General features: G+C 46.0%; 1 protein-coding gene across 1 annotated transcript in view; it reads left to right on the top strand.

Moving 5' to 3' along the window:
- The first annotated feature begins 1,772 nt into the window (after positions 1–1,772).
- The window catches only part of LOC137094797 (beta-1,3-N-acetylglucosaminyltransferase lunatic fringe-like), a 49,936-nt gene continuing 24,108 nt past the window's right edge, over positions 1,773–27,600 (top strand). Inside the window, exon 1 of the mRNA XM_067460555.1 lies at positions 1,773–2,196. Within this exon, the coding sequence (XP_067316656.1) occupies positions 1,843–2,196 (354 nt within the window). The 5' untranslated portion in view covers positions 1,773–1,842. The remainder of the gene's footprint in view (positions 2,197–27,600) is intronic.

The following is a 27,600-nucleotide window of genomic DNA, read 5'->3' as shown; positions in this document are numbered from 1 at the left end:
TCTACTTCGAGCTCAAGAACAGAAAACAGAATGGTGGTTTGCAGAAAAAGAGTAAAGATGGACTCAAAACCAACATTAAAAACTGAGGAATAGACACTGAGAACTGGGAAGCCCTGGCCCTCGAGTGCTCTAACGGGAGGTCAGCTGTGACTAGCAGTGCTGCAGAATTCGAAGAGGCACAAATGGAGGGTGAAAGAGAGAAATGTGCCAAGAGGAAGGTACATCAAGCCAACCACGACCGAGACTGCCTTCCACCTGGAAACCGATGCCCTCACTGCGGAAGAAGATGCAGAGCAAGAATAGGGCTCCGCAGCCACCTACGGACCCACCAGAACACTGATCCTGGAAGACTATCCTACTCGGACAACGAGGGATTGGCTAAACAAGTAAGTAACATCACTACTGGCTGCCTCTTCTCAGAACTAGAGACCGGGCGCCATACAGTTAGAAGACATCCCTATAAAATGCAAACGATATACAATATATTATATTACAACATAATATTCCAGTTCTATTACATTACAATGTTATCATTTCTATACATTATTATATTGTCATATTATATTATATTGTTTATTAAATTATATATTATTAATATATTATTAATGTATTATATTAATCATAATATAATTGTTATATTATATTATTATATCATTATATTATAATATTTAATAATTATAATTAATATAATAATTAATATAATATAAATCAACATATTATATATTATTATATACATACATGGTGCAAGAATATAATTTTTTTTATCGTGTCAGTGCAACCAGTCAATTATACTACATTTCTAACAGAACAAAGCAAAAAACAAACAAACAAACAAAAAACAGACAAAATACGAAAATTGTGAGTTTGGTAGTTGAATAAATGTACTTTGACCAGTATCTGGCCACTTGGGGTGCTTCTGGTGTTGCTGCAAGAAGGTCCGTTGTGCATGTGGCGGGGCTCAGGGTGCATTGCAGCAGGTGGTCAGTGGTTTGCTCTTCTCCGCACTCGCATGTCGAGGATTCCACTTTGTAGCCCCATTTCTGAAGGTTGGCTCTGCATCTCGTGGTGCCAGAGCGCAGTCTGTTCAGCGCCTTCCAAGTCTCCCAGTCCTCTGTGTGCCCAGGGGGCGCGCCTCTCATTTGGTCTCAGCCATTGGTTAAGGTTCTGGGTTTGAGCCTGCCACTTTTGGACTCTCGCTTGCTGGGGTGTTCCAGCGAGTGTCTCTGTAGATCTTAGAAAACTATTTTTAGATTTAAGTCGTTGACGTGCTGGCTGATACCCAAACAGGGGATGAGCTGGAGATGTCACTGACTTGGTCCTTTCACTATTGGCTGCTACTTCCCGGCGGATGTCAGGTGGTGCGATGCCGGCTAAGCAGTGTCATTTCTCCAGTGGTGTAGGGCGCAGACACCCCGTGATAATGCGGCATGTCTCATTAAGAGCCACATCCACTGTTTTAGTGTGGTGAGATGCTGCATACTCAGCAGCAGAGTAGCACAGCGCAAGGGCAGATGTCTTCACTGTGTCTGGTTGTGATCCCCAGGTTGTGCCAGTCAGCTTTCCTATGATATTGTTTCTAGCACTCACTTTTTGCTTGATGTCTTACCCTCTTTTATTGGCGTGGCCTAGAACAGCCACGCCCCTTTGGCAGGCACAGCGTTCTGACTCCACCCCTTTATCCTCCTTTGTGGGCGTGGCTTAGGAGAGTCACGCCCCTTTCCAAACTCACTTTGCTCTGCTTCTCTGCCAAGGCGGCAAACGGAGAGCGGCTCTGGTCGGAGACGGAAGCCCGTTGGGACTGAGTTCTTAGTTGTGTGTGGAAGGAACGGGAAAGGGACGGGGATGCTGCAAAGCTGCGGGAAGAGGCTGCTGGTGTCTCTGGCGGGCTCGATGCTGACCTGCTTCCTGGTCCTAGTGGCCGAGCAGCAGCAGCAGGCGGTGCCGCCTCCGGAGCCCCAGCACAGCCTGCCCGCCGCCGCCCGGAGCTTCTCGGCGTACTTCTCGCAGCTGAGCCGGAGCAAGAGGGCCGGGGGGGCGGGCCCGGAGGGGACGGAGCCCAAGGCCGAGGCGCCCCGCCCGCCCGTGGAACCCCTCTCGCCCCGGGACGTCTTCGTGGCCGTCAAGACCACCGCCAAGTTCCACCGGAGCCGCCTCGAGCTGCTCCTCGACACCTGGGTCTCCCGCCACAAGGAGATGGTAAGCCCTGGCCAGATGCACATAGGGAGCCCTCTTGGGCAAAAAAAGGCACTCTCGGCATGCTCAGAGGCTTATTTTGCTTCAAAGCACTGTGGAGTAGGCATGATATCTCGCCTTCCCTGCATTTGGGAAAGAATACATAGAAGGAAGGCGGTCTGTCAAAATGAAGAGCATCAAGATGCAAATAGGAGCCCCATTTTGCAGAAATGCACTCTGTGCATGCTCAGAGGCACGCTTGACTTCCCGCCTTCCCTGGAATTGGGACAAAATGCATAGAAGGAAGGCAGTCGTTAAAAATAAAATGCATCAAGCTGCCAATAGGACACCTATTTTGCAAAAATGCACTCTGTGCATGCTCAGAGGCTTATTTTGCTTCAAAGCACTCTGTGCATGCTTCAAATTACTCTGTGCATGCTTAGAAATAGGCATGACTTTTCGCCTTCCCTGCATTTGGGACAGAATATATAGAAGGAAGGCGGTCTGTCAAAATGAAGAGCCTCAAGCTGCAAATAGGAGCCCCTATTTTGCAGAAATGCACTCTGTGCATGCTCAGAGGCACTCGACTTCTGGCCTTCCCTGTATTTGGGAGAGAATACATAGAAGGAAGGTGGTCTGTCAAAATGAAGAGCCTCAAGCTGCAAATAGGAGCCCCGTTTTGCTTCAAAGCACTCTGTGCATGCTTAGAGGCCTGTTTTTTGCTTAAAAGTACTCTGTGCATGCTCAGAGGCAAGCTTGACTCTTAGTACTCCTTACAAATGGGACAGCATACATAGAAGGAAGGCAGTCATTAAAAATAAAATGCATCAAGCCACAAATAAGAGCCCCATTTTGCAGAAATGCACTGTGTGCATGCTCAGAGGTTTATTTGGCTTCAAAGCACTCTGTGCATGCTCAGAGGCATGCTTGACTTCCAGCCTTCCCTGCAGTTGGGACAGAATACATAGAAGGAAGCCAGTCATTAGAAATGAAGCCCCTCAAGCTGCTAATAGGAGACCTATTCTTGCAGAAATGCTCTCTGTGCATGCTCAGAGGTAAGTTTGACTTCTGGTACTCCCTGCAAATGGGACAAAGTGCATAGAAGGAAGGCATTCGTTAAAAATAAAGTGCCTCAATCTGCCGATAGGAGCCCCTATTTTGCAGAAATGCACTCTGTACATGGTCAGAGGTACACTTGACTCCTCGTACTCTCTCCAAATGGGACAGCATGCATAGTAGGAAGGCAGTCATTAAAAATAAAGCACCTCAAGCTGCAAATGGGAGCTCCGTTTTGCAGAAATGCATTCTGTGCATGCTCAGAGGCCTATTTTGCTTCAAAGCACTCTGTGCATGCTCAGAGGAATGCTTGACTTCCCGCCTTCCTTGCAGTTGGGACCGAATGCATAGAAGGAAGTCAGTCTGTCAAAATGAAGTGCACTCTGTTTGCTTTAAAGCACTCTGTGTATGCTCAGAGGCATGCTTGACTCCTGGTACTCCCTGCAAATGGGACAGAGTGCGTAGAAGGAAGGCAGTCATTAAAAATAAATCTCCTCAAGGAGCTAATAGGAGTCCTATTAATAGGGAAGTCACACTGTCTCAGCCTCAGAGGAAGGCAATAGCAATGGCAGCCCACCTCTGAATACATCTGGATAGGTTTGCTTAGTCTCTGGGCACGTCTACACTGTAGATTGGATGCAGATGGTGATGGGATAATGGGAGCTGCAATCATCCAATGGCTTTCGCCTTCTCTGGCCTGGTTCTTCTCCAAACTACAATTCCCAGGATCCCGTCGCATTGAGCCATGAAAGTGGAGTCAGCACTGCATTCATCCTCAAGTGTAGACGCAGCCTTTGTGGTCCTTTTGTGCCTGGGAAGGATATACAAAAGGAATGGGTTTAAAACGGGGAGGTTTTCCCTTCGGTCTGAGTGTCGGGGACTCAACGGATTGTTTAAATCCTCTCCTCCCCCCCCCCCCATTTTCTCCCCTTCCTCCTCCTTTCATTTGATTTTTCCTTGAGACGATCAGAGGGGTGATGGGCATGAAATGCGATTGGTTTTGCTGGGCTGGACTTGTCAGATAGAAAGAAGGGATCAGAAGGAAAGACAGGGCTCTTGGGCTGAAAAGGGAAAGACAATTCTCAGCAAAGCTCTAACCCACTGTTTCTCAACCTGGGGATGTAAGTGAACTACAACTCCAGAAATCAAGGTCAATGCCCACCAAACATTTCCAGTATTTTCTGTTGGCCTTGGGAGCTCTATAAATCCCAGCAACTACAACTCCCAAATATCAATGTTTGCTTCCCCAAACTCCACCAGTGTTCACATTTGGGCCTATTGAGGATTCGTGCCAAGTTTGGTCCAGATCCATCATTGTTTGAGTCCACAGTGCTCTCTGGATGTAGGTGCACTACAACTCCAAAACTCAAGGTCATTGCTCACCAAACCCTTCCAGTATTTACTGTTGGCCATGGGAGTTCTGTGTGCCAAGTTTGGTTCAATTCCATTTTTGCTGGAGTTCAGAATGCTGTTTGATTGTAGGTGAACTATAATTCCCAGCAACTACAACTCCAAGATATCAAAGTCTATTTCCCCCATATTGAGCATCTGTTCCAAGTTTGGTCCAGATGTATCTATCCAAACTGCTCTCTGGATACAGATGAACTACAACTCTAAAACTCAAGGCCAATGCACACCAAACTCTTCCACTATTTTCTGTTGGTTATGGAAGTTCTGTGTGGGAAGTTTGGTTCAGTTCCATCGTTGGTGGAGGTCAGAATGCTCTTTGGTTGTAGGTGAACTATAAATCCCAAAAACTACAACTCCCAAATGTCAAGGTCTATTTTCCCCAAACTCCACCAGTGTTCACATGTTAAGTATTCGTGCCAAGTTTGGTCCAAATCCATCATTGTTTGAGTTCACAGTTCTCTCAATATAGGTGAACTACAACTCCAAAACTCAAGGTCAATGCACACCAAACCCTTCCACTATTTTCCATTGGTTATGGGAGTTCTGTGTGGGAAGTTTGGTTCAGTTCCATCGTTGGTGGAGTTCAGAATGCTCTTTGGTTGTAGGTGAACTATAAATCCCAGCAAGTACAACTCCCAAATGACAAGATCAATCCCCCTCCCCATCCCAGCAGTATTCAAATTTGGGTGTATCAGGTGTTTCTTCCAAATTTGGTCCAGGGAATGAAAATACACCCCATATTTCAGATATTTACATTACGATTCATAACAGTAGCAAAATTACAGCTATGAAGTAGCAACGAAAATAATGTTATGGTTGGGGTCACCACAACATGAGGAACTGTATTAAGGGGTTGCGGCATTGGGAAGGGTGAGAACCACTGCTCTAAGCAGCCCTCCTTTCCCAAATATTCTTCTGTATTTCAAGATCCTGTCAATCAATAGGCAACTGTATTTGACCCTATACGAAAGCATTTCTAGCTGTTTACCTTCATGAGGAGCAGGGCTTTTGTAAGCTCATGGCACTTGACCACTGAAGACCTCCTCTGACCTAATTCTGTGGAATGCAACAGGGATACACCTGTAACAATATATACTTATTTGCATGGAATGGATTCCCCCTCCAGGTATTGCAGATGGAATAGATAAGTCTGGCTTGAAGGGCAGGGGAAATAAAAAAGCCCTTAGGATCTAAGCTTGTTGCACCTGTGAGCAACTCCATTCCCAAACAAGCTTCCTTCTAGGGAAAAGTGAAGAGAGAGAGTTTTTAAAGGAACCACAAAGAGTACAGGGAAAAAGAAGACACATAAAACTATATAGCAAAATTCGAAAAATAAATTCTATTCCTGTTTTGAAAGTGTTATTTCCTATTTAATTGTGCAGTCCTTATTTTGCAAGGTGTTGTTGTACTGCCACAAAACTAGGTTGAATTGTTTGAGACTCTGCGACAGGTTTGGGCAAACTTCAAAGCCCTCCAGGTGTTTTGGACTTCAACTCCCACAATTCCTAACAGCCGGTAGGCTGTTAGGAATTGTGGGAGTTGAAGTCCAAAACACCTGAAGGGCTGAAGTTTGTCCATACCTGCTCTATGAGATACTCTTTGCAAATCTAGAGTAAAATGTGCTGCAGGATATACACCTTTTGCAGTTTAATTAACTTTCCCCATGTTTTTAGGATAGAAGCCATTAGGAAATGACATCTGGAACATATTACACTATGTAACAAAAATCATGTTACATAGTGTAATAATTCAAGGATTTTATTGTGTCATTAGTGACTTGAGAACATATTGCACACATATTGGTGTGAGAGAATTGACTGTCCATAGAGACGTTGCCCAGGGGATGCCCGGATGTGTTACTACCCTTCTGGGAGGCTTCTCTCATGTCCTTGCAAGCTAGAGCTGATGGATGGGGGCTCACCCTGTATCATAAAATTCAAAGCAGCAACCTTCTGGTCAGCAGTCCAGCCGACAAAGGGGTTTAACCCATTGTGCCACCACGGCTCCTAATTCAAGGATGAGAATCATGCTATTGTTGGATTGTATCTCCCAGCAGCCTTTATTATCCCTGTGTTGCCGGAGTTGTCCTGATTGGGCTTCAGCATTAGCCTCCCTGTCTTATACAATGAACACTGTTGTGCCCATTCTTAGTGTGTTCAAGACAACCTGGCAACACATGCAGATGAAGTGTGTATGTATATATACATACACACAGAGACATATGTATATACACATGTGTGCTGTATATGTGTGTGCATATATGTTGTGTGTAAATACATATACCTACACAACATATGCATACATGTGTATATGCGTGCATACACATGTGTGAATGCATATATCTTGTGTGTATATATACAACATATATGCATACACACGTGTGTATGCATATATACACATATGTGTATGCATATATGTTGTGTAGGTATATGTATATATACACATAATACATATACATGCACAAATATTTGTGTACACACACACATATATATGCACACACTATGTAAACAAACATTCATTCCAACATTCTGGACTTAAATGCTGGATTGAGTTGGACTAGATGATCATGAGGCTCCTTCCAACTCTGTTTCATGCAGGAGTGGGAATCACATCTCCCTTCACCTGTTCTCGGACTACAAGTCCCATCATGATGAAGGATGTTGGGAGTTAGATTCCAACAACATCTGGGAGGTTGTGCTTTGCCCAAACCAACTTTTCCCAAATGTCATTGTTTGCGAATTAGCTCTCCCTACCGGCAGCTCCTAAGTTTCCAAGGTTTGTGCAATAGATACAGAGACAAACCTGTCCATCACCTGGAAACAAAAGCTTGGCACGGCAGCACTTGATGCCATCTGCTAGCACCATCTGGGCTGCGACTGTACCAAGTACCTCCTTGAGTTGAGTCTGCAAGAGGGAACAAGCTTCCCTATTCTCAGGCCAGCTTGATAGTGAGGATAGCTGTCCAAATCTACCAATCTCAATTCTCCTTTTGGTTTCAAGTTTCCATGGCAAAAATTCCAAAATGAAGGCTACTCTCCTTTTTCTTTGCAATAGAGTCCAACTTTCAAGGTTGCTGGATGGCTCATGCAGAAGACTTGTGTTTCCAAACTGCCCACTATATAGGCATAGCAAATAACACAATTTTTTGTTCGTGGGTTATAAATGTCGTTTCCAATTCAACATAGTTTGTGGTACCCAAAAAAGCAAAGTTTCTGGAGTAGAACAACTACTTAGAAAGTAAAGATTGCACAATTAAAGAGGAAAGGACACTTTCAGACCAGGAACAGAAAAATTGTCAAATTTGGTTACATAGTGTCCTTGGGCACTATGTCCTCCCTTTAACTTGAAACCATTGGAGCCACTGTCATACATCCAAAGACTCGCTTTTAGGTTTGCGTCCTGCTGCAGAGGTTGTATTTCTGTGCAACCCGGAGGTGGCGAAAGCCTCAACACCTACAGCCAACCCTGGGAAAGGCTGTCGCTTTTTTCTCGTGGCTTGGGTCTTTCTTCTGGCTCCTATTTTTTTGTTCCCGGTCGTTTTGTCCTTTCGGCTTCCCAGTGCCTTGTGGCTCGGCTCTCACGCTGTCTCCCCGGGCCAGCTAACAAAGCCCCTTTTCTCCTGGGGGCTGAGAAAGGCTTTGGAGACGCTTGTGTGCGGGGCTCTTTTCCGTGGGAACAGGAGAAGCCGGGCGGGGAGGAGAAGAAGAGGGAGCTGGAGCCAGCCGTGTCCAGGTCAGGTTGCCTAGAGATGGGGGGCTCCGAGGCGTGGGTTTCGTCCTGGGAGGACATCCGTCTGGTCGGCCACAGGATAACACCTCTCCGCTCAGACTCGAGGAATAAGTGAGGAAAATATACCTGGACGGAGCAAGAGGAGGTCTGGTCAGGTTCAGAGGCCTGCATTGTAGAATTAAGACAGTCTGACCCTGCTTTAAGTGCTGCAGCTCAGTGCTACGAGATGCTGGGATTTGTGGTTTGGTGCAGGCATTTGTGGTTTGGTGCAGACACCAGTACTCTTTGGCATCCTCCTCTGAGGGTGCTTGCCATAGATGCAGGCGAAACCTCAGGAGAGAATACCTCTAGATAATGGCCAAATAGCCCAAAAAACCTTACAACAACCCGGTGGAGAAAGTCTTTGAAAATGTATTGTCAAAGGCTTTCATGGCCAGAATCACTGGGTTGTTGTAGGTTTTTTCGGTCTATATGGCCATGGTCTAGAGGCATTCTCTCCTGACGTTTCTCCTCTAGACCATGGCCATATAGCTTGAAAAAACCTACAACAACCCAGTCTTTGAAAAGTTACAACTCCCATGATTTCGTAGCATTGAGCCATGGCAGTTAAAGTGGAATCAAATTACATTAATTCTACAGTGTAAATCAGTGTTTCTCAACTTGGGGGTTATGAGGAGGGTGTCAGAGGGGTCTCCAAAGACCATCACAAACACATATTTCTGATGGTCTTATGAACCCCTTTGGCAGATAAGCTGAAGATCTCTCCGCCTGTCATTCTCTTCCTTTTTGGAAACAGACAGTGAATCCTCCCTTTATTGTTTGGGTTCACAGTGCTCTCCAGATGTAAGTGAACTACATCTCCCCTAAATCACTGTGAATTCCACCCAGATCCCTCCAATATTTTCTGTTGGTCATGGTGGTTCTGTGTGGGAAGTTTGGCCCAATTCTATCATTGTTGGGGTTCAGAATGCACATTGATTGTAGGTGGACTATAAATCCCATCAACTACAACTCCCAAATGTAAAGATCTATTTTTCCCACCAGTGTTCACATCTAGGCCTATTGAGTATTCGTGCTAAGTTTGGTCCAGATCCATCATTGTTTGAGTCCACAGTACTTTCTGGATATAGGTGAACTAGAACTCCAAAACCCATGGTCAATGCTCACCAAACCCTCCCACTATTTTCTGTTGGACATGGGAGTTCTGTGTGGGAAGTTTGGCCCAATTCTCTCATTGGTGGGGTTCAGAATCCTCTTTGATTGTAGGTGAACTATAAATCCCAGAAACGCCAACTCCCAAATGTCAAGGTCTATTTTCCCCAAACTCCACCAGTGTTCACATTTGGATCTATTGAATATTTGTGCCAAGTTTAGTCCAGATCCATCATTGTTTGAGTAGACAGTGCTCTCTGGATGTAGGTGAACTACAACTCCAAAACTCAAGGACAATGCCCACCAAACCCTTCCAGTATTTTCTGTTGGTCATGGGAGTTCTGTGTGCCAAGTTTGGTTCAATTCCATCATTGGATGTGTTCAGAATGTTGTTTCCTAATGAAGTTTCTGGAATAATACAACTACTTTCGAAGCAAGGAATGCACAATTAAGCAGGAAAGAACACCTTCAAACCAGAAATAGATTATTTTTTCCAAATTTTGTTGCATAGTGTAATTCTTCTCTTGCTCCTATCTTTTTAGCAGCCTCCACTAAAGTGCTAGCTAGGAAGGCCTTTTTGTGTGCTGAGCTAAACTTGATGATTTTGTGATGTTATCGGGAACAGGTTTGCAAAAACACAGCAAGGAGTAGGAAGTGGGTTTAGAGGACATCCAAGCCTACTATTTCTGAGGTCCTTGATTACAAAATGCCTCTTTTCAAAGACCTTGGGGTCCTAACGTTTCCAGTTCAGTGCTGACACTGTGTGGGCAAAGGTCTCTTGCGAATGTCTGTGTTGTAGTGCGTCTTATCATAGAATCCAAGAATCAAAAGAATTGGAAGAGACCTCGTGGGCCATCCAGTCCAACCCCATTCGGCCAAGAAGCAGGAATATTGCATTCGAATCACCCCTGACAGTTGGCCATCCAGCATCTGTCTAAAAGCTTCCAAAGAAGGAGCCTCCACCACACTCCGGGGCAGAGAGTTCCACTGCTGAACGGCTCTCACAGTCAGGAAGTTCTTCCTCATGTTCAGATGGAATCTCTTCTCTTGTAATTTGAAGCCATTGTTCCATTGCATCCTAGTCTCCAAGGAAGCAGAAAACAAGCTTGCTTGCTCCCTCCTCCCTGTGGCTTCCTCTCACATATTTATACATGGCTATCATATCTCCTCTCATCCTTCTCTTCTTCAGGCTAAACATGCCCCGCTCCTTAAGCCGCTCCTCATAAGGCTTGTTTTCCAGACCCTTTATCATTTTAGTCGCCCTCCTCTGGACACGTTCCAGCTTGTCAATATCTCTCTTGAGTTGTGGGGCCCAGAATTGGACACAATATTCCAGGTGTGGTCTAACCAAAGCGGAATAGAGCATGGGGAGCATGACCTCCCTAGATCTAGACACTATGCTCCTCTTGATTCAGGCCAAAATCCCATTGGCTTTTTTTGCCGCCACATCACATTGTTGGCTCCTGTTTGACTTGTTGTCCACGAGGACTCCAAGATCTTTTTCACACGCACTGCTCTCAAGCCAGACATTGTCCCCCATTCTGTATCTTTGCATTTCGTTTAGTCTTCCTGTAAAGTGGATCAGAAAAGAGTCCCGTTTCACAGAATGTCTCTTTTGACTGTGTTAACCTCTTCCTCCGTAATTGCATCTTCTGCTGTTCAGAGGGAAGTTGCTGCAGTTAGTCAAAGTGTGACCGAAAGCGAGTGGGTGCATCTTTTGGTTTGAGTTCAGCCTTCCTCTGTTCCGCACTGGCACGGTTTCTTCCAGCGTGGAAACCTTGTGTGGGTGCATGTTTCTCGAGGTGTTATGGGAACTTCCCCTGGAATTGCCAGGCTGAAATCCCATATGCCAAGTGTTGGGATTCAGCCCCACACTGGCCAAGCCTCAAATCCTCAATGAAGAACAGTTCAGTTAGCTTAATATAGATAAGTGGTTCTCAACCTTCCGAATGCCGCAACCCCTTAATACAGTCCCCCATCTTGAAGTGAACCCCAACCATAACATTATTTTCATTGCTAGTTCATAACTGTAATTTGGCCAGGTGTTATCAGGAACAGGTTTGCAAAAACCCTGTAAGGAGTCTGGAGAACAAGCCCTATGAGGAGCGGCTTAAGGAGCTGGGCATGTTTAGCCTGAAGAAGAGAAGGCTGAGAGGAGATATGATAGCCATGTATAAATATGTGAGAGGAAGCCACAGGGAGGAGGGAGCAAACTTGCTTTCTGCTTCCCTGGAGACTAGGACGCAAAGGAACAATGGCTTCAAACTACAAGAGAGGAGATTCCATCTGAACACGAGGAAGAACTTCCTGACTGTGAGAGCCGTTCAGCAGTGGAACTCTCTGCCCGGGAGTGTGGTGGAGGCTCCTTCTTTGGAAGCTTTTAAACAGAGGCTGGATGGCCATCTGTCAGGGGTGCTTTGAATGCAATATTCCTGCTTCTTGGCAGGGGGATGGACTGGATGGCCCATGAGGTCTCTTCCAATTCTATGATTCTAAGCCGAAGAGCCGGTGTTGTCTGTAGACACCTCCAAGGTCATGTGGCCAACATGACTGCGTGGAGCAGGGGGTTGGACTGGATTGCCCATGAGGTCTCTTCCAACTCTTTGATTCTATGATTCTAGGTGGAATCTCCTTTCTTTCCTGTAGTTTGAAGCCATTGTTCCATTGCGTCCTAGTCTCCAGGGCAGCAAAAAACAAGCTTGCTCCCTCCTCCCTATTACTTCCCTTCACATACTTATACATGGCTATCATGTCTCCTCTCAGCCTTCTCTTCTTCAGGCTAAACATGCCTAACTCTTTAAGCCGCTCCTCATAGGGCTTGTTCTCCAGACCTTTGATGATTTTAGTCATCTTCATACAACTTTCTTCCTTCTGCTTTGTTGCAAGATTTTTTGGCAGCATTGAAACCAACCTTAAGAGGCTGACCTAAAATGTTTCTCGGTCTCTCTTTCCTTGGGTCAGCAAACACTGCTAAAGCAAGCATTCCTCTTTTTCAGTTGCACCCAGAGTGTTGTAAGATCGAGAAAAGCGAACATCCTTCCTTCCTGTGGCCGCTGCGCAATCTGGAGGCAGGCTGGCTCGGCTCTGAGCTCTGCTTCGCCAACCGCAAAGAGGAAGGGAAACCGCATTGGGTTGCATTTCATTTTGTTAATCCAGTTAATGGAGAAGCTGAGGGTCAGAGGGCCTGGAAGACGAAAGCAAGAGGAATGGAGAGGAGTCTGAAGCACATCTTCCCAAACCATGGCATTGAAAGTGGGGTCATAGTGCTACAACTGTGTAGTACGGCAGGGTGCCAGATCAGCCATTAATGTCTTCTTCTGGCCACTTTTAATGCAGAAGAGTCCTAAATCACCATGTTATTGGCCCATGAAAAGTCTCATTTCTCCCTCTCTACCAGCGCTTTATTGTCCTATAGATCGGGAGTGGGCGATCGTGGGAGGTCTGATGGTGGGATCCGTTATTTACCTTTGGACACTCTTCTTGAAGCTGCACAGTCTGCCAAAATTGTCCATACATGGAAGTGGAGTGTTGGTTTTGGTTATAAACAATACTGGGGTGCACGACTTATTTAAGAATCTCCCAGGAGGTGAAATGCAGCACAAAGTCCCAACTGTTCCAATTTAATGTATTGTCGAAGGCTTTCATGGCCGGAACCACTGGGTTGTTGTAGGTTTTTTCGGGCTATATGGCCATGTTCTAGAGGCATTTTCTCCTGACGTTTTGCCTGCATCTATGGCAAGCATCCTCAGAGGTAGTGAGGTCTGTTGGAATTAGGAAAGTGGGTTTATATATCTGAGGAATGACCAGGGTGGGGCAAAGAACTCTTGTCTATTGGAGCTAGGTGTTAATGTTTCAACCGACCACCTTGATTAGCATTTGATGGTCTGGCAGTGCCTGGGGCAATCTTTTGTTGAGAGGTGATTAGATGTGCCTGATTGTTTCCCCTCTGTTGTTTTGCTGTTGTAATTTTAGAGTTTTTTTTAATACTGGTAGCCAGATTTTGTTCATTTTCATGGTTTCCTCCTTTCTGTTGAAATTGTTCCAATTTACCCAAAACAATCCTGTCTAACTTTCTGTCATCCTACTTTTACTTTTTCAGCAGCTTTAAAAACATCCCACTTTCCCACTTTATTTTCAGCTTATTTCCATTGCAGCCAAGTGAGTGCAAAGTACTTTGTTCTTGGTTGACTCAATGATGGAAAGAAGAGAGGACTGTGGACTTTCCCAGTTGGCTCAGGCAAAAGCAGACTGCTGCAGCTTCCCTTAGCTTTGGTTTTATGCCTTCACTGAAAACTTTTACCAACTTTTATCAATGTTCCTTCTTTGTATGTCCCATAGTTTTTCTCTGTGAGATATTGGAAGGTATAAATGACAAGACCGGGGGATCTAGAGCAGCGGTTCCCAACCTGTAGTCCGTGGACCATTAGTGGTCAACAAGAACGAAAATATGATCCGCGGCCTCACCATTACTACACCATTGCCTCAAAATCACACGGCAACAAGAGTGACTGGTCTCAGGAAAGCCACTTATATAGCGCTAAGGCAACAGGGATGTCGAGAGGGGAGATGCTGATTACCTATGAAAGATTACTACTGCTACATAAGCTCTAGATGATTAAATATAGTTTTAGGGGTGAGCGGATGGTGACTAAATGTAAAGTTAAAGGTTTCCCCTTGACCTTTAGTCGTGTATGACTCTGGGGGGTGGTGCTCATCTCCATTTCTAAGCTGAAGAGCCAGCGTTGTCCATAGACACCTCCAGTCATATGGCCAGCATGACTGCATGGAGCACTATTACCTTCACGCTTTGGCCACAAAATGAGAAGACAGGAAAGCTTAGAGAAGACAATTATGCTGGGGAAAATGGAAGGAAAAAGGAAGAGGGGCCGACCACGGGCAAGGTGGATGGATGGCATCCTTGAAGTGACTGGGTTGACCTTGAAGGAGCTGGGGTGGTGACGGCCGACATGGGCTGGTCCATGAGGTCACGAAGAGTCGGAAACAACTGAATGAATGAACAACAACAAGGTTGGCAGAAGTTGTGGCTAACAGCAGGAGCTCACCCCCACTCCCTGGATTTTGGTCTGCAAGTACAGCAGCTCAGCAGTTCAACCTGCTGCACCAACGGGGACTTCCAAATGGTGACTGCTGGATGGTATATGTGTTCTGTATCAGAAACTAGAGCTGATGTGGTCTATCCAATGCAATTTTCTGAATCTGCACCCCAAAGAATTAAACAGAATATAAACTTGAGCGGAAACTGATTTGCAACCGTTTTGGTACTAATGTTGGAGAGTGGTCCCTGGTCAAAAAAAGGTTGGCAACCACTGATCTAGAGGAATGGAAAGCCAAAATAATTATCTTGGAGGGCTGCACTTTGCAATCGTTTCTGCTTTTAGCATTCCCATCCCGGCAGTTGCGTTCCTGCTTTGAATGGGCCAGTCTTGAGGAAAGGCATGCAAATTCCTGCCTTCTACTGGAAGTTATTTCTTACAGTTGTGGTTGATTCAGCCCGTAAATACTTGAGAAGGGGGAGAGGAGGCAGCCAGAGAAGGAGGGAGGCAAGAGCACAGATGCGATGTAATCCAGGCCCACTAAATTCCTGCTGAGTCGGAGGATTTGCCTTAACAGGATCACACAAGAAAAGTGCCTCTCATCTCAGCATGTGCAGCAAAAGAGGAGAGAGAGAGAGAGAGAGAGCCCGCCGCTTGGGTTTAAGGAAAGTGGGTGGTCCGCTGTTCTCTTTTCCTGCTTCTTGCAGGCTGGCCCAGATGGGCATAAGAGCGGGCTTTCTATCCAACAGCGGAAAGGAGTGCTCGGGTGGGCGCTGGCATCAGGATTGGCGGAGCAAAGGAACGCCCGCTGCATCAGCTTTGCAAACTTTGCAGGCGTTTCTTTTGGACCAAGTTCGTAGAATGTTCTTTTTTTCAAGGGATGTGCCAAGAGCTAGGTGTCTGCCCCATCTTTCCTGGAAAGGGATTGCACATCTCAAGAAGGATCTTGAGATGATCCTTCTTGAGATGTGCAATCCTTCTGGATCAGAGGAGAGGCCCATGCACCTCTCAAATTTGGTCAACTGGCCACCACATGCGCCATAGAATCATAGAATCATAGAATCAAAGAGTTGGAAGAGACCTCATGGGCCATCCAGTCCAACCCCATTCTGCCAAGAAGCAGGAATATTGCATTCAAATCACCCCTGACAGATGGCCATCCAGCCCCTGTTTAAAAGCTTCATGGCACTCTACTTCCAAAAGTGAGCAGAAAAATTTCAAGCTTCTCCATTTCTCCATACCATTCTCAGACTTTCATTTCTTTTCCTATTTCTACACGGCCCTCCTGTTATTCACAAAATGGATTGGAAAGGATGACAAGAACCATTGCTAACCTTCTGAAATGCAAGAACGTTGTTTGTTTGTCAATTTATTTATTTATGGTATTTAAATCCCGCCTTTCTCAGCTCAAAGGCAACTCAAGGCGGCTTACAAAGGGCATCACAGACCTGTTATTGCTCAATCTCGGGTGGCTGAACGCCACTTGTCCCTCTAAGAAGTTGGACGCCGACCACTCGGTGGTCACATAACTAGTTAGCATGCCAGAGTCTCGTTCGTTATCGGAATTAACCAGACAAATCGCTCCACCAACTAAGAACGGCCATGCACCAACACCCACAGAATCGAGAAAGAGCTATCGATCTGTCAATCCTTTCCGTGTCCGGGCCAAGTGAGGTTTCCCATGTTGAGGTTTCCCATATAGCAGCCAAGTAGATTCCCACAAGGCAGTGGTTCTCAACCTGGGATCCCCAGATGTTTTTGGCCTTCAACTCCCAGAAATCCTAACAGCTGGTAAACTGGCTGGGATTTCTGGGAGTGGTAGGCCAAAAAACATCTGGGGATCCCACGTTGAGAACCACTGCCATAAGATGAAATTGAGGGACAAGGATCCTCTTGTACTTTATCCCCAAACCTTGGTAATGTGAGATATACTATCCCTGATACTGGTACTGGTATACAACCAGTAGGAATGGTAGCCATTGATTGCTACTTTAGTTTTACCCAACTTGAGGAAGAGTCAAAAGCCCCCTAAAGTGTCATGAGTGTGTGATGGCATTGAGCCCTGGCCTCCTCTGTCTATAGCATAGATTATAGCACTTCTTGAGTGTGCAAGGAACAAGTGATACTGAGTAGAGACTGGGGTAATGCATACATTAAGGAACTCGTGTCACCTTATCTGTTCTTTTGCTACTTAAGGAGCGGACATCACCAGCATTTTTAATTGTGTCAGGAGAGACTTGAACGACTTGAGAAATTGGTGTGAGAGAACTGGCCATCTGCAGAGACGTTGCCCAGGGGATGGACGGATGTGTTACCATCCTGTGGGAGGCTTTTCTCATGTTCCCACATGGAAAGCTGGAACTGACAGGCAGGAGCTCATCCTGTTTCTGGTGTGAGAGAATTGGCCGTCTGCAGAGGGATGGCCGGATGCGTTACCAATCCTGTGGGAGGCTTCTCTCATGTCCCCATGTAGGAAGTTGGAGCTGACATGTGGGAGCTCACTTCTGGTGTGAAAGAATTGGCCATCTGCAGTGATGTTGCCTAGGGGACACCCGGATGTGTTACCATCCTGTGGGAGGCTTTTCTCATGTTCCCCCATGGGAAGCTGGAACTGACAGGCAGGAGCTCACCTTGTTTCTGGTGTGAGAGAATTGGCTGTCTGCAGAGACTTGCCCAGGGGGTGGCCGGATGTGTTACCATCCTGTGGGAGGCTTCTCTCGTGTCCCCCGCATGGGAAGGTGGAGCTGACAGACGGGAGCTCACCCTGCTTCTGGTGTGAAAGAATAGGCCATCTGCAGCGACCTTGCCCAGGGGACACCCGGATGTGTTACCATCCTGTGGGAGGCTTCTCTCATGTCCCCATGTAGGAAGCTGGAGCTGACATGCAGGAGCTCACCCTGCTTCTGCTGTGAGAGAATTGGCTCTCTGCAGAGATGTTGCCCAGGGGATGCCCGGATGTGTTACCATCCTGTGGGACTCTTCTCTTGCGTCCCCGCAAGGGAAGCTGGAGTTGACAGGTGGGAGCTCACCCCGCTCCCTGGATTTGAACCGCCGACCTTCAGGTCAGCAGTTCAGCCAGCACAAGGGTAACCTATTGAGCCACTACGGCTCTATCACCAGCATCGGGGAGGGCTTCTAGATGAACCTGAGTCAGAACTTGTGAAATCATTTATGTGTTTGTGGCTCTCTGAGATTATATAAAATCCTTTTATTGCAAACACCGAACCTTTTAATGCTGTATAACCCCTCTTTGGGGATGGAGCAGTCTCTCGAGATCATGAGATCGAGTGGCTTGAACTTTTGGCAACAGGGACTTTCCATTGCTGGAATATGACCGTACTCATGTGATGAGACATAAACAAGCAAACCCCAAACACAACCGAGCCGTCCCGTGTTCGTATTTTCCAGATTTCTAAATAATTTCGCCTCCCTTCGGCTTTCCTTCTTCCCTTTTTCGTTGTGAGGAATGCTGCCTCCAGGACAGCGCATTCCACTCCCAAATTTTCACCTCGTTTTGGCTGGTGTCCTTGCCTTGAGGGAGGAGAGCCGGCTGGGGTGCATGCCTCCCGCCCTGCGCACGCCCCAGAAATCCCGGTGCACTTCTGTGTACAGATCAAACAGGGCTGTGTTGACTGTTTAGACTCCAAACACAGGTGCGAGGCACCTCCCGGATGGGATGGGAAGGGCATGGGTGGCCTACTATCCAGTCTGGGCCACTTTGTGGCAGTTTCCGTCCAGAGCGCAAAGGGGAGCAGGTGGCATAGAGGCGTGGCTTCGTGGACACATGGAGAAAGGAACCTTTATGAAATCTTGGGCGTGTTTCAGGAAATGGAGAGGTTCTGGACTTCCAGCTAAAAGTCAAGAGCAAACATGTCCTTAAAAGTTAAGAATGTTTCCCTTAAAGGTGGAAATTACTCCAGTGGTTATGGGTGCAGAACAACAATAACAACAACAAATGTGCTGCGACCCCTAAATACGATTCCTCATGTTGTGGTGACCCCCAACCATAACATTATTTTGGTTGCTACTCCATAACTGTGATTTTGATACTGTTATGAACCATAAAGTAAATATCTCATATACAGGGTGTATTTTCATTCACTGGACCAAATTTGTCACAAATACCTGATATTCCCAAATCTGGGGAGGATTGATTTTGTCATTTGGGAGTTTTAGTTCACCTATATCCAGAGAGCACTATGGACTCAAATAATGATGGATCTGGACCAAACCTGGCACGAATACTCAATATGCCCAAATGTGAACACTGGTGGAGTTTGGGGGACAAGAGATCTTGACATTTGGGAGTTGTGGTTGGTGGGATTTATAGTTCACCTACAATCAAAGAGCATTCTGAACTCCACCAACACCAACGATTGAATTGAACCAAATTTGACACAGAGAACTCCCATGACCAACAGAAAATACTGGAAGGGTTTGGTGAGCATTGACCTTGAGTTTTGGAGTTGTAGTTCACCTACATCCAGACAGCACTGTGGACTCAAACAATGATGGATCTGGACCAAACATGGCATGAATGCTCAATAAGCCCAAATGTGAACACTGGTGGAGTTTGAGGGACAAGAGACCTTAACATTTGGGAGTTGTAGTTGCTGGGATTTATAGAGCTCCCATGACCAACAGAAAATATTGGAAGTTTTTAGTGAGCATTGACCTTGAGTTTGAGAGTTGTAGTTCACCTACATTCAGAGAGCACTGTGGACTCAAACAATGATGGACCAAGCTTGGCACAAATATTCAGTAAGCCCAAATGTGATCACTGGTGGAGTTTGGGGGACAAGAGACCTTGACATTTGGGAGTTGTGGTTGCTGGGATTTATAGTTCACCTACAATCAAAGAGCATTCTGAGCTCCACCAACACCAACGATGGAATTGATCACACATAACTCCCATGCCCAACAGAAAATATTGGAAGGGTTTAGTGAGCATTGACCTTGAGTTTGGGAGTTGTAGTTCACCTACATCCACAGAGCACTGTGGACTCAAATAATGATGGATCTAGACCAATCTTGGCACAAATACTCAATATGCCCAAATGTGAACACCGGTGGAGTTTGGGGGAAAAGAGACCTTGACATTTGGGAGTTGTGGTTGCTGGGATTTATAGTTCACCTACAATCAAAGAGCATCCTGAACTCCACTAACGATAGAATTGGGCCAAACTTCCCACACAGAACCCTCATGAGCAACAGAATATGCTGTGTTTTCTGATAGTCTTTGGTGACCCCTCTGACACCTCTCTCGCAACCCCCCCAGGGGTCCCGACCCCCAGTTTGAGAAATGCTGCTCTATGACTATTATTGCACACTGCCTCTTCTATATCTTAGACCAACACTGAGCTCTCCATTCAAGGAAGCACCGTTCAACTTGGGAGGGCAGTGTTGCTGTCTTCGTTGTCCTGAGATAGTGATTAAATATAATCACATGTAACAATTACAGCAAGTCAGATTTCCCCTCCTGTTGCTCAACAGCAGGGAGAATTAGAAGGAAAAGGGTTTCGGGCAGATACCCAGGCCTTTTACAGATGCCTTCAAACCCAAACCGCAGGTTCCTTGTTGAAACAGGATCGAGTTATAACCTTTTGGGCTGGCTGTGGTCGATGTTATTTCCTTCCTCGCATTTACAAAAGATGGACATTTGCATTGCGTTTGTTGTGTACACAAGAGCTGGGTTGTAATGCTGTATTTGTAGTAAACACTACAGCTCTCCTTTGGAAAAAAATCCTCCTGGTTTGACTATCCTTCCTTTTTGGGGAGGGGAGGGTGAATATATGGTAGGCATGGGCAAACTTTGGCCCTGTCAGCTCTAGCTTCTGTCAACCTAGCAGTTCAAAAACATGCAAATGTGAATGGATCTGGCAGGAAGGTAACAGTGCTCCATGCAGTCATGCCGGCCACATGACCTTGGAGGTGTCTATGGACAACGCCAGCTCTTCAGCTTAGAAATTGATATGAGCATCACACCCCAGAGTCAGACATGACTGGACTTAATGTCAGGGGACAACCTTTACATAACCTAGTGTTTCTTAACCTGGGGGGTCAAGACCCCTGAGGGGGTTGCAAGGGGGGTTTCAGAAGGGTCGCCAAAGACCATCAGAAAGCACGGCATTTTCTGTTGGTCATGAGGGTTCTGTGTGGGAAGTTTGGCCCAATTTTATCGTTAGTGGAGTTCAGGATGCTCTTTGATTGTAGGTGAACTATAAATCCCAGCAACTACAACTCCCAAATGTCAAGGTCTATTTTCCCCAAACTCCACCGGTGTTCTCATGCCAAGTTTGGTCCAGATCTATCATTGTTTGAGTCCACAGTTCTCTCTGGATGTAGGTGAACTACAACTCCAAAACTCAAGGTCAATGCCCACCAAACCCTTCCAGTATTTTCTGTTGGTCGTGGGAGTTCTGTGTGCCAAATTTGGTACAATTCCATCGTTGGTGGAGGCCAGAATGCTCTCTGATTGTAGGTGAACTATAAATCCCAGCAGCTACAAATCCCAAATGACAAAATCAATCTCCTCCAACCCCACCGATGTTCCAGTTGAATATTGAATGCATCCGTAAAAGGCATAGGTATCTCCCAAGTTGAATTGCGTATCGCTGAGTCCACAGTGCTCTCTGGATATAGGTGAACTACAACTCTCAAACTCAAGGTCAATGCTCATTAAACCCTTCCAATATTTTCTGTTGGTCATGGGAGTTCTGTGTGCCAAATTTGGTTCAATTCCATCGTTGGTGGAGGTCAGAATGCTCTCTGATTGTAGGTGAACTATAAATCCCAGCAGCTACAAATCCTAAATGACAAAATCAATCCCCACCCCACCAGTATTCCACTTTGGGCATATCAGGTATTTGTGCCAATTTGGTCCAGTGGATGACAATACATCCTGCATATCATGTATTTACATTATGATTCATAACAGGAGCAAATTTAAAGTTATGACATAGCAACAAAAATAATTTTATGGTTGGGGGTCAGCACAACGTGAGGAACTGTATTAAGGGGTCTCGGCATTGGGAAGGTTGAGAAACACTGAGGTAAAGGTTTTCCCCGACATTAAGTCTAGTCATGTCTTGAGTCTGAGAGTTGGTGCTCTTCTCTATTTCTAATCTCTATTTCTAAGCCGCCACAATGTGATGTGGTGGCAAGAAAAGCCAATGGAATTTTGGCCTGCATCAAGAGGGGCCTAGTGTCTAGATCTAGGGAAGTCATGCTCCCCATGCTCTATTCCGCTTTGGTTAGACCACTTTACCTGGAATATTGTGTCCAATTTTGGGCACCACAATTCAAGAGAGATATTGACAAGCTGGAATGTGTCCAGAGGAGGGCGACTAAAATGAACAAGGGTTTGGAGAACAAGCCCTATGAGGAGCGGCTTAAGGAGCTGGGCATGTTTAGCCTGAAGAAGAGAAGGCTGAGAGGAGACATGATAGCCATGTATAAATATGTGAGAGGAAGCCACAGGGAGGAGGGAGCAAGCTTGTTTTCTGCTGCCCTGGAGACTAGGATGCAATGGAGCAATGGCTTCAAACTAGGAGATTCAATCTGAACATGAGGAAGAACTTCCTGACTGTGAGAGCTGTTCATCAGTGGAACTCTCTGCCCCGGAGTGTGGTGGAGGCTTTTAAACAGAGGCTGGATGGCTATCAGTCGGGAGTGCTTTGAAGGCTGAGAGGAGATATGATAGCCATGTATAAGTATGTGAGAGGAAGTCACAGGGAGGAGGGAGCAAGCTTGTTTTCTGCTTCCCTGGAGACTAGGATGCAATGGAACAATGGCTTCAAACTACAAGAGAGGAGATTCCATCTGAACATGACTGTGAGAGCCGTTCAGCAGTGGAACTCTCTGCCACGGAGTGTGGTGGAGGCTCCTTCTTTGGAAGCTTTTAAACAGAGGCTGGGTGGCCATCTGTCAGGGGTGCTTTGAATGCAGTATTCCTGCTTCTTGGCAGAATGGGGTTGGATTGGATGGCCCAACTCTATGATTCTATGATTCTAAGCAGAAGAACTGGTGTTGTCTGTAGCCACCTCCAAGGTCATGTGGCCAACATGACTGCGTGCAGCACCATTACCTTCTTACAGAAGCGGTACCTATCAATCTACTTATATGCACATGTTTTTGAACTGATAGGTTGGTAGAAGCTGGGGCTAACAATGGGAGCTCTCCCTGCTCTGCAGATTTAAACCGCTGACTTTTCAGTCAGCAAGTTCAGCAGGTTTAACCCACTTTCGGCCCCATTTGGGAGTCAAGACAGCAGTCAAAACAGGGACTCTCCAGCTACCTCCTCCCATCCAAGGGGAATTTCAAAAGTGCAGACATTCCCTTTTGATAAAGAGATCAGCTCAGATCAACCCAGGGCTTAGATCTGTATCTGTTTCCCCCTCCGGCGAATACTAAAGGTGTTAGCTTGGAAGCAGAAATATGTGCAAAAAGGAATTTCCTCTCTCCTGCAGGTGCTTTAGCTCTTCTTCAAAGGCAGCATGAATCAGGTGTCTGGAAGGCACATGCACACAAAGACTTGATAGTGGTTTGGGTGTGGAAAGGGCTGGGTTTGAAGCTTCAGTGATAGGTTGCTGTGAGTGTCCATGTTCCAGAAGCATTCTCTCCTGACGTTTCGTCCACATCTATGGCAGACATCCTCAGAGGTTGTGAGGTCTGTTGGAAACTAGGCAAATGAGGTTTATATACCTGTGGAATAATGTCCAGGATGGGAGAAAAAAACTCTTGTCTGCTTGAGGCAAGTGTGAATGTTGCCATTGACCAGCTTGATTATTTATTTTGAATTATTTCCTGCATTTAAAACCCACCCTTCTCACCCCCGAAGGAGGACTCATTTAGCATTTAATGCCCTTATAGCTTCAAATCCTGGTTGCTTCCTGCCTGGGGAATTCTTTCTTGAAAGGTGTTAGCTGTCCCTGATTGTTTCTTGTCTGGAATTCCCATTTTTTGAGTGTTGTTCTTTATTTACTGTCCTGATTTTAGAGTTTTTAAATACTGGTTGCAGTGGGACACCTTGATTAGCATTGAATGGCCTTGCAGCGTCAAAGCCTGGCTGCTTTCTGCCTGGGGGAATTTTTTGTTGGGAGGTGTTAGCTGGCCCTGATTGTTTCTTGTCTGGAATTCCCATTTTTAAGTGTTGCTCTTTATTTACTGACCTGATTTTAGAGTTTTTAAATACTGGTTGCAATTGGATACCTTGATTAGCATTGAATGGCCTTGCAGCTTCAAAGCCTGGCTGCTTCCTGCCTGGGGGAATCCTTTGTTAGGAGGTGTTAGCTGTCCCTGATTTTTTCCTGTCTGGATTTCCCATTTTTTGAGTGTTGTTCTTTATTTACTATCCTGATTTTCGAGATTTTTAAAATACTGGTTACAATTGGACACCGTGATTAGCATTGAGTGGCCTTGCAGCTTCAGATTTATTTGGACATTATTCCATAGGTACATAAACCCCACTTGCCATTTTCCTAGTTTCCAACAGACCTCACTACCTCTGAGGATGCCTGCCATGGATGTGGGTGAAACATCAGGAGAGAATGCTTCCGGAACATGGCCAGACAGCCCAGAAAACTCACAGCAACCCAGTGATTCCAGCCATGAAAGCCTTTGACAATACATTCCCCACTTGCCTAGTTTCCAACAGACCTGACACCTCTGAGGATGCCTGCCATAGATGTGGGTGAAACGTCAGGAGAGAATGCTTCCGGAACATGGCCAGACAGACCAGAAAACTCACAGCAACCCAGTGATTCCAGCCATGAAAGCCTTCGACAATACATTCCCCACTTGCCAGGTTCCCACAGACCTGACACCTCTTGAGGATGCATGCCATAGATGTGGGTGAAATGTCAGGAGAGAATGCTTCCAGAACATGGCGAGACAGCCCAGAAAACTCACAGCAACCCAGTGATTCCAGTCATGAAAGCCTTAGAAAACACAGCTTCGGTGATCTTAGAGGAAGGAAATATACCCTCTTGTGCCAAATCGTCTCCGAATGAGTTTCACCAGGACAAGCCTAGATCTCCGTAAACTGGAAGACACAACAGCAACATAGAATCATAGAATCATAGAATCAAAGAGTTGGAAGAGACCTCCTGGGCCATCCAGTCAAACCCCATTCTGCCAAGAAGCAGGAATATTGCATTCAAATCACCCCTGACAGATGGCCATCCAGCCTCTGTTTAAAAGCTTCCAAAGAAGGAGCCTCCACCACACTCCGGGGCAGAGAGTTCCACTGCTGAACGGCTCTCACAGTCAGGAAGTTCTTCCTCATGTTCAGATGGAATCTCCTCTCTTGTAGTTTGAAGCCATTGTTCCATTGCGTCCTAGTCTCCAGGGAAGCAGAAAACAAGCTTGCTCCCTCCTCCCTGTGGCTTCCTCTCACATATTTATACATGGCTATCATATCCCCTCTCAGCCTTCTCTTCTTCAGGCTAAACATGCCCAGCTCCTTAAGCCGCTCCTCATAGGGCTTGTTCTCCAGACCTTTTATCATTTTAGTTGCTCTCCTCTGGACACATTCCAGCTTGTCAATGTCTCTCTTCAATTGTGGTGCCCAGAATTGGACACAGGTGTGGTCTAACCAAAGCAGAATAGAGTATGGGTAGCATGACTTCCCTGGATCTAGACACTAGGCTCCTATTGATGCAGGCCAAAATCCCATTGGCTTTTTTTGCTGCCACATCGCATTGTTGGCTCATGTTTAACTTGTTGTCCACGAGGACTCCAAGATCTTTTTCACACGTACTGCTCTCAAGCCAGGCATTGTCCCCCATTCTGTATCTTTGCATTTCGTTTTTTTCTGCCTAAGTGGAGTATCTTGCATTTGTCACTGTTGAACTTCATTTTGTTCGTTTCGGCCCATCTCTCTAATCTCCAGATGACTCTCATGTCTCTTCCCATGAATCTCAATGGGTGACCCGGGGCCAGGCAATATTTCTAACCAGCCTTGCAGGATGGTTGTTGGGATAACATCTAGGTGGGGCTGGAAAGAGATGCCAGATGAGCAGGTTTTCGATGTGCGAGAAGATCTCTGGTCTTCCATCCAGAGACAGATCCGAAAGAGAGTCCGAGTCTTGTTATCAGCAGCGTCCCAAGGAATTAGTAGTTCTGCTAAGCCATGTTTATCTTTCCGTCGAGTTCAAGCAACCCATTGATCTTCCTAGTTTGCCGGAATACTGAAGCTTAAGAGATAATATATTATCGCAAAGCCTGCCACGGAAGAGGGCCTTTTCCTCGTAATGTTTAACCGCTCTCTTTAAATATTGACTACCAGGAATAATTGGAGAGCGTCTTCAAATCTACTTGAGCTTCCCCATTCTTTCCCAATCTATTTTCTGCCATCGTTTAATCTTTAACCTTCTTGAGCTCCTTGGAGGAAGGAGGCTGTAATTAGAAGTAAATCACGAAATGTACTGAATCAAATCCCACAGTGCCTCTTAATTAGCGTAACGAGAAGAGCCTGGCTTAAGTGACCAAGGCGAAAGTATTTATTTTGTGTTGTCAAAGGCTTTCATGGCTGGAAACACTGGGTTGTTGTGAGTTTTCCGAGCTGAAGCATTCTCTCCTGACGTTTCACCCACATCTATGGCAGGAATCCTCAGATGTTGTGAGGTCTAGGGTCTTGTGGGTTTTTTTCGGGCTATATGGCCATGTTCTAGAGGCATTTTCTCCTGACGTTTTGCCTGCATCTATGGCAAGCATCCTCAGACCTCACTGCCTCTGAGGATGCTTGCCATAGATGCAGGCGAAACGTCAGGAGAAAATGCCTCTAGAACATGGCCATATAGCCCGGAAAAACCTACAACAACCCAGTGATTCCGGCCATGAAAGCCTTTGGCAATATATGGCCATGGTCTAGAGGCATTCCTTCCTGATGTTTCGCCTGCATCTATGGCAAGCATCCTCACTACCTTGGAGGATGCTTGCCATAGATGCAGGCGAAACGTCAGGAGAAAATGCCTCTAGAACATGGTCATATAGTCCGAAAAAACCGACAAGACCCTAGTGATTCCAGCCATGAAAGCCTTCGACAATACGTTGTGAGGTCTGTTGGAAACTTGGCAAGTAGGGTTTATGGAATGTCCAGGGTGGGAGAATGAACTCTTGCCTGCTGGAAACAGGTGTGAATGTTGCAATTGGCCACCTTGATTAGCATTGTGTGGCCTTTCAGCTTCAAAGCGTAGATGATTCCTGCCTTGCCTCCAACAGACAAGAGTTTTTTCTTGTCTGCCATAAATGCAGGTGAAACGTCAGGAGAGAATGCTTCTAGAACATGGCCATATAGCTCAAAAGAACTACAACCCAGACAAGAGTTCTTTTTCTCACCCTGGACGTTCCACAGAACCAGACCCAATTGCTCCCCATTATATGACATTCTTGCAGTGAGTTTTCCGAGGCTTTATGACTATGTTCAAGAAGCATTCCCTCCTGATGTTTCACCCACATCTGTGGCAGGCATCCTCAGAAGTTGTGAGGTCTGTTAGAAACCAGGCAAGTGGGGTTTATATATCTGTGGAATGATGTCCAGGTTGAGAGAAAGAACTCTTGTCTGTTGGAAACAAAGTGTGAATGTTGCAATTGGCCAGCTTGATTAGCATTGAATGGCCTTGCAGCTTCAGAGCTTGGCTGATTCCTGCCTTGCCTCCAACAGGCAAGAGTTACTTCTCCCACCCTGGACCTTCCACAGAATCAGACCCAATTGCTCCCCATTATATGACATTATTGGGTTGCTGTGAATTTTCCGGGCTGTATGGCCATGTTCTAGAAGCATTCTCTCCTGGCGCTTCACCTACACCTATGGCAGGCATCCTCAGAGGTTGTGAAGTCTGTTGGAAACTAGGCAAGTGTGGTTTATATATCTGTGGAATAATGTCCAGGGTGGGAGAAAAAAAATCTTGTCTGTTGGAGGCAAGTGTGAATGTTGCAATTGGCCAGCTTGATTAGAATCGAACAGACAAGAGTTCTTTCTCCAAACCTTGACATTATTCCACAGGTACATAAACCCCACTTGCCT

This window comes from Anolis sagrei, chromosome X (assembly GCF_037176765.1).
Source record: "Anolis sagrei isolate rAnoSag1 chromosome X, rAnoSag1.mat, whole genome shotgun sequence".
Taxonomy (NCBI): Eukaryota; Metazoa; Chordata; class Lepidosauria; order Squamata; family Dactyloidae; genus Anolis; species Anolis sagrei.
The sequence above is the reverse complement of the archived record's forward strand: the minus strand, read 5'-3'. Positions and strand labels throughout refer to the sequence as shown.